Source organism: Apteryx rowi, unplaced genomic scaffold (genome assembly GCF_003343035.1).
Source record: "Apteryx rowi isolate R43461 unplaced genomic scaffold, aptRow1 scaffold_154, whole genome shotgun sequence".
NCBI classification, from domain to species: domain Eukaryota; kingdom Metazoa; phylum Chordata; class Aves; order Apterygiformes; family Apterygidae; genus Apteryx; species Apteryx rowi.
The window spans coordinates 76,127-88,307 of NW_020447797.1; the positions used below are offsets into that span (position 1 = coordinate 76,127).

The 12,181-nt window shown below is 51.8% G+C and overlaps 1 protein-coding gene across 11 annotated transcripts in view; it reads left to right on the plus strand.

Annotated features, from left to right (window-relative positions):
- Window positions 1-12,181, plus strand: part of MAPT (microtubule associated protein tau) — a 48,186-nt gene that overhangs the window by 31,296 nt on the left and 4,709 nt on the right. For 4 of the 11 annotated variants that reach the window (XM_026059220.1, XM_026059219.1, XM_026059218.1 and 1 more), the window contains exons 6-12: window positions 637-692; window positions 1,907-2,086; window positions 3,380-3,512; window positions 4,119-4,169; window positions 5,070-5,335; window positions 9,062-9,154; window positions 9,302-9,394. In XM_026059220.1, coding sequence (XP_025915005.1) covers window positions 637-692; window positions 1,907-2,086; window positions 3,380-3,512; window positions 4,119-4,169; window positions 5,070-5,335; window positions 9,062-9,154; window positions 9,302-9,394 — 872 coding nt within the window. Of the gene's footprint in view, window positions 1-636; window positions 693-1,906; window positions 2,087-3,379; window positions 3,513-4,118; window positions 4,170-5,069; window positions 5,336-9,061; window positions 9,155-9,242; window positions 9,395-9,693; window positions 9,847-12,181 lie in introns of those variants that run through there. The other 7 variants (XM_026059226.1, XM_026059229.1, XM_026059221.1 and 4 more) reach the window with 7 other exon arrangements.

Here is a 12,181-nt window from a genome sequence, read left to right on the forward strand (position 1 = left end):
GAATTGAGCAGGAGGACAGCTAAAACTCTTAAGACCCTGTGGGGCCCGACCCAAATCAAAGGTACGCTGTCTGCTGGGGAGGCAGAAAGCAGTGCGTTGGGAGAGATGGGAAGTGACAGCTGCTGTGAAGAAAAGTGCTTTGCAAGCTGTAACACACTGAACAACTTTAAATGATACCGTAGGCAACTTGGTGCTGGTAGGATGGAGGCATCCTTCAATTTTAGTCTTTATATATGTGGTCATTAGGACCAAATGGGTGTTTGTTTTAGAGAGGGAGACTCATGTTTAGGCCTGAAGGGAGCTGTTCTTTGCTAAACTAAATATTTGCTACTAGAACTGGATACAAATCTGGGCCAAATGGTCTCATACAGAGCTTGTTCTGCGCATCCAATGATCCAGCAAGGACTAATGCACTGTTGCCTATGCACAGGATAATCTGTTAACCCAGAAAGAAAATGCTTAAGAGGTGGAAGTATTTCTACAAGAAATAAGTGACTTTGTAATATTTATTATTTTTAAGAACAGTATTTAATTTAAACGAGAGCAGGAAAGCCCACTCAGCATACGCATTACTGTAGCACAGGCACTAACAGCTGTCTGGAATTCATTGTAACTGTGTGTGTTTCCATTCGTCAGCTCGTATTGACAGCAAAGACAAGGAAGGGGCTGAGGCTGAGGAGAAGAAACCCAAGGTAAGCTAACGAATAAAGCCAGAGGTGCCATCAACCCACTAAGTGCTGTCCAGGTTCCTGACTCCCTCCCGCTCTCCCGAACTACGGTCGTGTCTCTTAGGAAGCCTTGCCATTATCCTCATTCTCCATTCTTTCCTTCAAGAGCGTTTTTATTTTTGTCTTCCCTCACCCCAGTTTGGATGGTGCAATCCACAGTGATTTTTGAGGGGAAGGAGGTGAATCAAGTCTAAAACAAACTTGTGGCTCATGGGGTTGTGTGGGTGGTTAGAGAAAACACTTTCTCAGCCCAAGACTGGAAAGCAGCAGGCTGGCTTTCCCGGGGCAAACTGGTGTGAAAGCAAACTCAGAACTGTAATGGGCTGTATATGGAACAAGCACCGTAATGGTGAAAAGAGTAAGATATGTCATTAAAAAATTAAATGAAGTAGCCTAGGCCTAGCAGGTGCTGTATTCTGAGTGAGAAGCAGAGTTTAATAGTGGGTAAATTCCAGAAGTTTGACAGGTACTTGTCACACCGCTGTTTTGGAGGAGGTGTAGTTCAGCTGACTGTTAGCCTGGCTACTGCCTGGGGAAGGTAATGGACAAGCTGGTAGACAATTCAGTGGGTAAAGAATTGAAGGTGAGGAATATATTTATTCCCAAACAATGTGAAATTGGGTCTTGCAAAACCCATTTCATTCTCTAAGGAAGTTTGGTAGGGTTGTATCAGGCTAGGCGTTTTATGTGATACCAAGCAACTGTCTAGATAAAAACCCACAAGCCATTATTGATAAAGCACGTGTGATGGGGTTGACAGACCTGGAAGTGGTCATCTGCGTCTCCCTGAGATGCAGGTATTGATAACGCCCTACCTGGTGTGGGCATGGGAACCTTACAGCAATTTTGCCAGTGGTTTGGGGGTAAATGTAACAGTTTGGGTGGTAAAATGTGCTACTGATGTGGAGGGCAGTGGCAGGGGCAGGCGAAAAGGGGCTCAGGTGTTTCTCCTCTGCGGGAGGTACAGAGCCAAGCTACCCTGTACCTGCGGTGCAGCCATGGGACCCTGGCAATGCCCCTGGCCTTTGCCTAGCTCTGTGCTGCAGTGAGGGGGCGATTCGAGCTGTCACCTCTCCTGTATTGCACCTTCTAATCTTATTTGATGTCTGTGATCCCCTTCTGCTTCCCTCCCATACTGATTTTTTTTGTTGCGATTTTATTTCGTTTCCATGTTTAAGAAATCCTCACCTTCCACTGCCAACCCCCCAGGCGATAGACCCTCCATCCCCCCCCAACGACACACCTCCTCTAGCACAACCCCTTCGAAAACACCCTCCAGCCCTGCTTCCACCTCTAAACGAGCCTCTTCTGTCACATCCCGACCCGCCAGTACCGGAACACAGGAAACCAAAGCCAAGGTAAGGAAATGGGATGCAAAAGAGAGAAAGCAGCCTTGAAGAATAGCTTAAGGCATTCCCAACAGGTCTGACAGCGTTTGGCTGGGCCAGGCTCTCCACGTCCCCTTTAGCTGAGASGGCAGGATTTGCTTCTCCTGACACCAGCCATCTCCAGTGGCCGTGGCCGGTCTCGGCTCTGGTTTTGGTGTTTGGAGCAGTTGGGTCATTCTCACCAGCACATAGGCGCCTTGCTCTGCATTAAAGCAAAAAAAMCTTCTCTCATGTGCTCCAGGGTGTTATTTTTGTCTCTCTGAAGCATTTCCAGGTCCCTTTGTGCTCTTTTGTGCTCTTCTTTGTTCTGCAGCTTTACGCTGTGTTTTATGGGTGCATTGGCGTAGCTTTGGCTGGAAACGGCAGATGTATAGGAAGTGTGCTGGAGCCAGATCTGCCAGGCGCTACACAGGGAATAGGAAATGCACACACATCTGTGGCTAGTTCTGTACTGTAAGAAGTGGCTTGGAGCGTCTCTTCATGGTGTTTAGTCATACAAATACACTGGTAGTACAGGAGAGAGCAGAGATTGCAGGTCTCAAATAATAGGTTATGGTTGTACCGTGCTAAGGGTTGTGATGGCTCTGCTCTGGTTCCCTGCTGCCTTGGGACCAGTCAGCTTTTAACTTTTCACTTGCTTGTTTTTCATGAGTTTTCATACACAGACCAGCWCTAGAAAGAGGACATGTTATTTTACAGATTTGTGGAGGCTTTTCTGCAGRATCAGAAGACAATAAATAGCATATTCCTATTTACACACTGTTCCAGATTTTTTACGTGTTACATTAGTGTATTACAGGTGGGGACAGAGGAGATGTTTCTCAGCGTTTGGAGTTTGGTTCTGTCCTCCTGAATGGAGCCTGTAGTGTGGAAACAGTGGCTGGATCTATCTTCTGTACAGAATTTTAGTGAAACGGGAAACAAAATGCCAAAATTCAGGGAACAGGCAAAGGAGCTGAACTTGCTTTTTAACCAGATTTGAGTGTGCAACAAATAACGTAGCTAGGAGCTTGCAGGGGAAAACACCACAGCCGCTCTGCCAGCCYGGGAGTGCCCATGCTGTGGTCGTGGCAGGCGCCGTTGATGGGAGACGGGGTGTGGACAGGCGCATYGTGGGTGGCTGCGTTTGAGGAAACCCGTGGGAGCTCCTGTGGGCCATTGAGGGAGGAAGCAGGGGGTCTCGCTCGGATCTGATACATGAGGGGTGAGAGCCCATCTCTGGGCAGATCCCCCCTGCATCGGCCTTCCTCCTTGCGTCCCCAGGGCCCAGAGATGAGAGGTGGCACGAAGACGGCCACGCCGCGGTCTGCAGCGGGGCAGGCTCAGAGGAACTCGGCCAATGCCACACGCATCCCGGCAAAGACACCCACGGCCCCCAAGACGCCTCCCAGCTCCGGTAGGTGATGGCGAGAAYGGTGTGCAGCAGCCGTGGTGTCCCTCGGTGTAGCGGCTCTGCTTCGGTGGTGCTGGGTGGAGAATAAGTTTGCCGGAGCGCAGGCTGGGCAGGGGCACAGCCAGGAGGGTACGGCGGGTTGAGTCTGCCTGCTGACCCGGAGCTGCTCAGCCGCGTCGCGGGACTGTGAGTGCGGAGCGAGGGACCGTTTCTCCTGGCTGAGCATCGCTGGATGCTGCTTTGCCTGCTCCATTCGTATCGTTGCCAGGGCGTAGGAGAGGGCACTTGCTTTATCCCTTTGGGATTTCCTCCAATTTGGAAGATTTAGTCAACTCAATTTTTTAAAATCCATCTGTTCCTTTTCTCTTGATGATATTTCAGAAAGACCAGGGGCAAGAGGATCAATTACTCGATTGCAGGAATAGGGATTAGTTCATTATTCTCAAAGCATAAGCCCCCAGAAAGCATCAGGCATTGTGAATTTCCATTAAAACAGTGCATTTCACTGAGTATATATATTTTTGGTACTTAACAGAGCTTCATAAAACCTTAAATCAATTAAGTTTTCAGCTTWATTATGCTTAAGCATCTTTTTCATTCATTAAACAGGCAGAAAGGAGCAGAAAAAAACACCTCCTGCAGCAGCAAAGTCTGAGAAAGGTAAATGTTTACGATTTTTTTTTTTTCCCAATTGTTTTTAGCCTGGGAACAGTCCTAAGCTGCTCAGTAATCCGAGCTTTATTTGATTTCCTAAAATACCAGTTTTTGTAAACGTCTTTTGAAATTTCTTACAGAAAAGTGGTTTTGTTTGAATGCCTTTTGTCTGCATTTTGTCGCGYGTACTAATGTCTCTCCGGGGTGGGGAATCTTCCTGATGATCCGGACACCGAAGACGATCTTCCTGCTGGGATACAAAGAAACTGCTTTTAACCGGTTTTTGTTTCAAACGGAAGTAGAAGACAAGTGCAGTTTGCCAGCGTGCTGCCCCCCTTGCGTTGCCTGCAGCAGCACAGCAGTGTGAACCTTTTTCTTCCCCACACCCCGGATCCCAGCGCTGCTCGCAGGGCTGCCTGACCGCAGGGAGAGCTGTTTTSTAGAGTGGGTAATGACTGGCTCGGCTCACCGATGGGCTTGTAAAGAAACCATGTGGGCCAGCAGCTGCAGCAGCGGGCTGGACTCCTTGATGTCTAGGCTCCAGTCTTGGCTCAGCCGTTGGCTTTTCCTAGGTGACACTGGGAAGGTCTCAGGCACAGGAGGGCAACCTGGGTCAGACCAAACCCTGTCTAGCCCAGCACCATGTTTCTGACAGCAAGGACCAGCAGATACTTGGGGAAGGTATAAGACGTGGCTGGTGTGCCGCGCACTGCTGGCGGGTTGCAGCAGCCGCGGTGGTGCCTGCAGCCATGGTGTTTTAGCCTCTCTATTCCCCCTCGCTGGTGGTCTGCTCTGGGAGTAGCGGGTGGGTCCTGGCAGCAGACAGATCAACCCCATGAAGTCAGGCAGTGAGTGGGGAAGGAGCTGCTTGTCCTGTGCTTACCCCCGTGTGTCCGCAACCTTCAGGTGAGCAGCCAAAGTCTGGAGACAGAAGCGGTTACAGCAGTCCCGGCTCCCCGGGGACTCCAGGCAGCCGTTCCCGCACTCCTTCTCTGCCCACCCCGCCGGCCAGGGAGCCCAAGAAGGTAGCGGTGGTTCGTACACCACCAAAATCTCCTGCCTCTGCCAAGAGCCGCATCCAGCCATCAGCTGCCCCCATGCCTGACCTGAAAAACGTCAAGTCCAAAATTGGCTCAACTGAAAACCTGAAGCACCAGCCTGGAGGTGGCAAGGTAAATGTGGACTCTGCTTTCCAGGGACCTGCAGGGACAGTGGGTGCTTGGTGCTCTGCCTGCAGCAGCAGCAGCAGCCCAGCTGGCGACAGAGATACAGCGGTGGGCAACTCGGGTTCAGCTGATCTCCGGTCTGCTGCTGGTTTTGGAGATTTTGGGGCTGGTTGGGTTGGGTGCTTGTCCTGAAATTGCCTGCCTGGCTTAGAAGGTGCAATACAGCTCTCCCGCAAAGAGGAGGCCAGGGTTGCAGAGTGCTTGTGCCATGGCTTTCATGGGATGTTAGCTCAAAGTGTGCGCTGCCTGGGGCTTGCCGCTAGGGAAATGACATTCCCCCGCGGTATCCGGTTAGGGAGAGCACGTAGTGACCTGCAGCCCTAAAGAGTCGCAGGATCAGGGCTGTGCTTCTGAATCCTGCTGCGTGGTGTGGAGCAGTCACTTCAGTGCTGCCTCCGTTTCTTCACTAGAGAGCAGACAGGATGGTCTCCTCCCCACGGGGGTCCCAGGCTCGGCACTCGGGATAGCTGAATCACACCTAGGAGACCTGCAGGCCTCTGGCATTTCCCCCAAGGGTAAGGAGCTTTGGGCTTGCTGGGTTTCCCTGAAAATACGGCCTGCACAGAGACCAAAACCCCTTCAGTCCGGGAGGATTTCTGTTCGGCTCCTCTTCTCCTGGTGCCAGCCTGGCCTCTGAGGGTGATCCCAGCCCCGCTGCCACCACATGCATGGCTGGGATTGAACTCAGCTTCAGGTCTGATGAGGGAAACAGTGCAGACACTGAGCAGTTTTTCAAAGCATTGGGATTTGAGCTCCAGCTCTGTCAGCCAGGTTTTGGATTGCATTCTGCATTCAGGAACTTCCCCTGTATTGCAACGTGATAGAAAGTGTGGCGTGTCCAAAAGTGGTGGCACTGTTGTCCTTTCAACCACCACCACTGCTTTTCATTGCTGAGGAGCCTGTTTTATGAGCAGGAAAGTGAATTCTGTACTCCAAGTGCTTGGGAATGAGGGTTTTGTGTTAGAGAGAGCAGCTGAAGTCTAAAGTTTTGCAATGCCAAGGGAGAAGGGATTTGCAAAGCCATGGGTGACAAGAGACCTAGAGCTGGGTAAGGCAGTGGTGTGAACGAATGCATCTGTGCACCCCCAAGAGCAGCATCGTGTGGTTACACAGCTCCACGGCTCAGCGTTGTCCAGACATCTCTGCAGTGCTCCGTTGCACTGTGTGGACCTATCCTTTTATAAAATCCTCCTTGCTGCATGGATGGAGTCGTGTCCCTGGAGAAGTGCCTGGTTGCTCTGACTGGTGAAGGCCAGGTGGCTCTTACAGAGATGTTAAGTGACAGGATTGCACATTTGGTGGCCAGTCAGGAGTCCCTGTGTGCTTGTGCTTGCCTGCCCCGGGAGGGCATCGCTGGCTTGCAGACCTTGCTCTGGGGCTGCTAGTGCCGCAGGGGTGTGAAGAATCTCCTCTGAAAGCGGTGCATGCCATTTAATGTGACTAGGTAACTCGGTGGCTCTGAATATGAGACTTTGGCATGGGGGGAGGCTTTGAGATGGCTTCTGTTCACCATCTTAAATACCAGTGTGCTTTTCCGTTTCTTTATGTGCAGTTTTTGCTGAGGCTGGTGATATACAGGACAGTGCACGTTTTGCCTTGTGCTGCAACGCAGGGGGCGGCTCTGCAGTCTGGGCAGGGCTGCTCTGTCCCTTGGCCGTGCAGAGCAGAGCAGTGCGTGTCCTTCCAGCCATCTGTGTCCCGGGACCTTGGCCCTCCTGCCTGCTCAGCCCAAGGCCTAAGTTATTCCTGCCTGCCCATCAAAACACTGCTGTTCAAGGATTTTAGAAGGAACCCTTCCGTTTACTGTAAATCGGTTAAACTCGTTTGCTCGTTCTTTTTAATCCAGCTTTTATGAGCTTTTTTCTCCATCAGCTTCTCTCTCAGTCAACATGTCGTTTATTGTTGTCACTGAAAGAGTAAGAACAGCTGAATTTGGGACAATTCATTGCTCTTTGCAGGGGAGAATGGCAGGGTGCTCTGCTGGGGATTTTGTAGGGCACGAGGCTGCTCTTAGCAGAATGGGTGCAGCTGGAGCGGAAGTGGCTGATCACAGAGGTTTGATTTCAGGGTCGCTGGAGGATGGGGCTGGAGCCTGCTCTCTCCACCCAGATTTCAGACCCCAACCTCAGGAAGAGAAGGTCCATAGGGCACATGAGCCCGGAGTTAGCCAGGCCGCATCTCTTCCGATTTCTCCGCATTGCCTGAGTATTTTAGCTACTGCTGAATCACTAAGGACTGCTCCTGAAAAGCCTGGGCTAGCTGAGCTGTGTCCTGGTTTGCAGGATTAGTTGCTCTGAGATTGAAAAATGACATTGGAAGCATGTGTCAGCCTTTGTGCTCCTGATGCTAACAAACCAGGGTACGGCGAGGAGCCGTCCTTGCAGCAGCGGCAGGCCAGCGACGCTGCTGACGCAGAGCGAGGCTGCCTGCCCAGCCGCCTTCGAGGACACTGTCACCCAGGGACTGCGTGTGCAGTGTGATGTGATGCTGCTCCCTTGCAGGATGCTGTGTCTCTTTCCCTCTCGTGAGGGTTATGCTTCGGACAAGCTTTCTCTTAAGGGAACACGGGTCTTGCATGCATGCTGGTTTTTACCTCCATTTGCCTCTGGTTTATACCTGCGTAGGTCTTAAAGCCAATCCAGTCCTTGTAGGGGAAGGAGCAAGGATTATATTCATCTATGGCACTTCTCATTTGGGATAGCTGCTCCCACGCATGGGGTCACTGCAGCGTAGTTGGCCTTGTAAAACCCCAAACTGCAAAGCAAACCCTAAATGGAAAGAGCTGCATTAGTACAAAAATCTGTGTGTGGAGAGGATGGGCAGACCCCGGGGCTGGAGAGTGAGGTTAGCATGGTGCCTGTGGGCACGTGTTTCCCGCATGGTACCAAGCCCTTTCCAGCCTCTCTCCCACCCAAGGCAGAGCTGGGAATATGCCGTAGAGCAGCTGCATTTGGGGTTTGGTCTATGCTGCCCCTTTCATCTCATCTGTATGGGACTTCAGAAAACTGCAGGCGTGGGACCGGGTCGCATTTGCTTTTTCACTTTGTAACTGTAGAGGGAGTTTGAGCCCTGCAGGATGCAGAGCTCAGGCATCCTCCCTCAGACCAAGCTGGACATGCAAGTCCTGCTCTCTCGTCTGCTGCCCGGGCCAGCTACACCCATTTGCTGTTTCTCAGCTTGCTCGAGCTGCTGAAAAGTGAGGCTGCAGTATTTCCGTCCTAGAGAGGGAGCAGGCTGCCCTGCACAGGGCATGGGGCTGGGCGGGCGTTTTTCTCTCAGTACCGTCCTTCCTCCCAATCCACCAGCTCAGCGGTGCAGCTCTGCAGAACCTGAGCCTCAGAGCACGGGTGCCTTCCAGCCCACTTGTTGCCCAGCACGTTCCTCTTTTTGTGCAGCAAAAGAAAACGTGGGTGGCTGGCTTTCCAGCTAGTGTTCCCGGCTTGGAAACCAGGGCTGCTTTCCTGGAACCAGCCATATGCATCCAACCTCTAGTATAACCTGCCCACCTCTGTCTTCAGTTTCCAACCCGCGAATAGACAAATCCACGCAGCAAGTGAGAGATTATCCTTTGCCCTTGGCATTGGAAGGCAGGTTCCTGGTTTTAGTTATATAACACATGGTCGAGCTGCAGATGGTCATGTTGTTTCTCACACTCTTTTCTGGCTACCAAAGGTGCAGATTATTAATAAGAAGCTGGACTTTAGCAGCGTTCAATCCAAGTGTGGCTCAAAGGATAATATCAAACACATCCCGGGAGGAGGCAGTGTGAGTACCTTCACACTTTCAATGCACTATAATAGTTCTTATAATAAGTGGCATGTTGTATTCACTAAACTGCCAATGCTATCTGCAGCGACCCTGCCGTCAGATAGCTATTGGTGACGTGCAATGACTCTTTTCTGGCTACCAAAGGTGCAGATTGTTAATAAGAAGTTGGACTTTAGCAGCGTTCAATCCAGGTGTGGCTCAAAGGATAATATCAAACACATCCCGGGAGGAGGCAGTGTGAGTACCTTCACACTTTCAATGCACTATAACAGTTCTTCTCATGAGTGGCATGTTGTATACACTAAACCGCCAATGCTATCTGCAGCGACACTGCCGTCAGATAGCTATTGGTGGCGTGCTGTCATTTAACCCCGTTAACCCAGAAGACATGGTTAGATGAACCCTAACAAGTCCTGTACATGTCTTACATGGACTGAACTAACTGACCCCCTGTAGAAACCATGTCTGTAACAAAACATCCCGTTAACCCGAAGGTTTTACGCTACCTGGAAGGCTCAGTGCCTCATTGTCTGCAGGACGGATTGCCTCTCGCAGACAGTGACGTAGTTGCTGATGCTGTAGATGGATAGATTCATAAGCAAATGCAGGCCTCGTTGCTTTATGTGCTGCTGAACTGCACATGACACTGCGCAGCCTGTGAAAGCCCAGGTTCCTGCCTATTCCATCAGGCAAGTATGATCAATGTAAATAAGAGGCTTCTCCTTGCTAATGAATGTGTCCAGTGTGTGTTAGGCAGTGCCCATGGAGGCTGAGCCTAAAGTAATATTGAGTTAATTGATTTGAACACAGGCATTTGCAGTCATTCCCAGATGAATAGCCAGACTAAGCTCTCAGTTACCGTGCCAGAAACCTGGAGAAGCTCCACAGGGATTGGTGGACTTACACCAGTCTCTCTGGAGGCAGAGTTTAGTCCAGGAAAGATGACGGACTAAGGCAAGGGCATCACTGAGACCCCAAACAGCGCGACCGAGTAACAGGTCCTGTGGTTGTCCAGTCTGCAGCCATCTGAGGAAGCTGTCTGGTGTCCCTCAGATATTCCCAATGGATTTTCTTTGTGCTGTTTTTGATCTCTGTGGATGCCCTCTCTGAGAAACTGAGCGCTGCAGAGGGCCTGGCATGTAAGCATTGGGACATAACTGGGTTTGCAGCGTCCATCTTACATTTGATGCCATTTTGAATTCACTTATGGGCCTGAGAGCTGCTTTGCAGAGGTCTCAGCCTCCGTGAAGCAAGTTCCCTACTGGTTTTGCTGTTTCTTACCCCGGGGTCCTGCACTGCTTCTGGCTGGACTGCCTGGTGCGTGGTGGATCCCACCACTTGTTATGCCAGGGGTTAGCATTCCTCCCGCGTCATCTGTGTCGTGGCTGGTAATTAGCTTCGGCACGGGACGGTGAGCTCATCCTTTTCTCCCCTGGGAGCTCACGCTATGGGCAAGCATTCGCAGCTGCAGTGGCTGCAGTGGGTTAAAAATTAGCTGGGTTTTTGGCTGGAGATTGTCGTCCCTCCCCAGGCTCTCCTAGCAAAGCAAATCGTGTGATCGCTGCCTGGCTGCTTTGGCACGAAGAGCAGCACGTAGCTCGGGGTGCGGGCGCTCGGAGCAAAGCCGTATGTCGACGGGGCTGGAGCACGGCCCCCCGGGCTGTCCTGGCGGCAGAGCTGGGCTTGGGGGCTTCTCGGGTAGAGGAGCAACAACAAACCGCTGGGGTTTGATGGCAGTCACGTCTTAATCCTCTGCGACCGTTTCAGCAGCGAGTGCCTGCCCAGTCATTGCTGCTTCTGGGGAAATGAACTGTTGCTACAGTAACCTGGGGTTGGTTTTTTGTGTTGTTTTTTTTTTATATGCCAGTGGATGCTTTGTCAAGGAGATGGATTAGACAAAAGTTGACCTAAACATTGCTGATGCTAAGAGATAGGATCCCCAGGTCTCTGGCACTAATTTCCCAGGCAAACAACTCTGTGCCCCTTTTCCTTCCTTGCTAAAATAGAGGACCCTTCTCCACTACCCAGCAGGATGGCAAGAGTTAATTGAGTCCTAGCTGGGGAAAAAAAAAACAGAAGGAGAGCAGAGAGTGTAATTGCTGATGGCTCTGGAAATGGGAGGCCCTTCAGGTCCCGGATCCTAGCGGTGCCCAAATCACTCGTAGCCTGTCCGGGATCACAGTTGGGGTTAGGATTTGCTGGACGCTGCAGGGCACCAGCCAGCTCTGTCCTTCTGGGATTCGTTTCCTGCCTTTCGACTGAGTTCAACTCTCCTCCTGCCCAGTACGTTAAATGTGTGATCTTTCCCCCACCCTGTCTTCATGTCTGTCTCTGCGATGTGCTGCCAGATTCTAGGATTGCTTTTGTCCCCTCTCTCTGTCGAATGTGTCCCTTGGTGTGCATGCGTATCAGAGCCAAGGCAGCCCTGCGTGCACCATCGCCATGCTGATGGGACAGTGACACTGAGCCTGTGTCACTGCAGGGGACAGGCCCAGGGGATGGCAAGGTCAGACCTGCAGGAACCAGACTTTTGCACATGGTCTGGTGCCTGCCCGAGTGCCAGGGACGTGATGTGCCGTTATGTCCCCCCACCCCCTTTTCCTCGCTGCGCACCGCTGGTGGAGGGGGGGAGGTTCCTCACTGGCGTGCACATCCACCGTTCAGCGTCTGGCTGTGAGGCTGACGCGTCCCTGCGACTGCTGGGGCCGGTGCACCAGGGGCCAGCACGAAAAGCGAAGGACGCACCATCGTCTCAGGGCTCCGAATCACAGCAGGGCGCTCAGGTGCGACGGAGAGCAGCGGCTACGGCAAATCCTTTGAGCTAGCTTTCGGCCGCGCTGGTCTGGGGGCTGCCTGGCTGCTCGGAGGAGTTGCCTCCTTTGCAGAGGGTCCCTTAGTGCCGGCACATCCTTTCCAAGCTTCGGGAGAGCAGCACACCAGCCTTGGCTGTTATGGAGAGCCAGGCACTTCCCAGGGAGTAGGAACTAACTTGGAGGCATCGACGGTCTGATTTCTCCTGCCCAG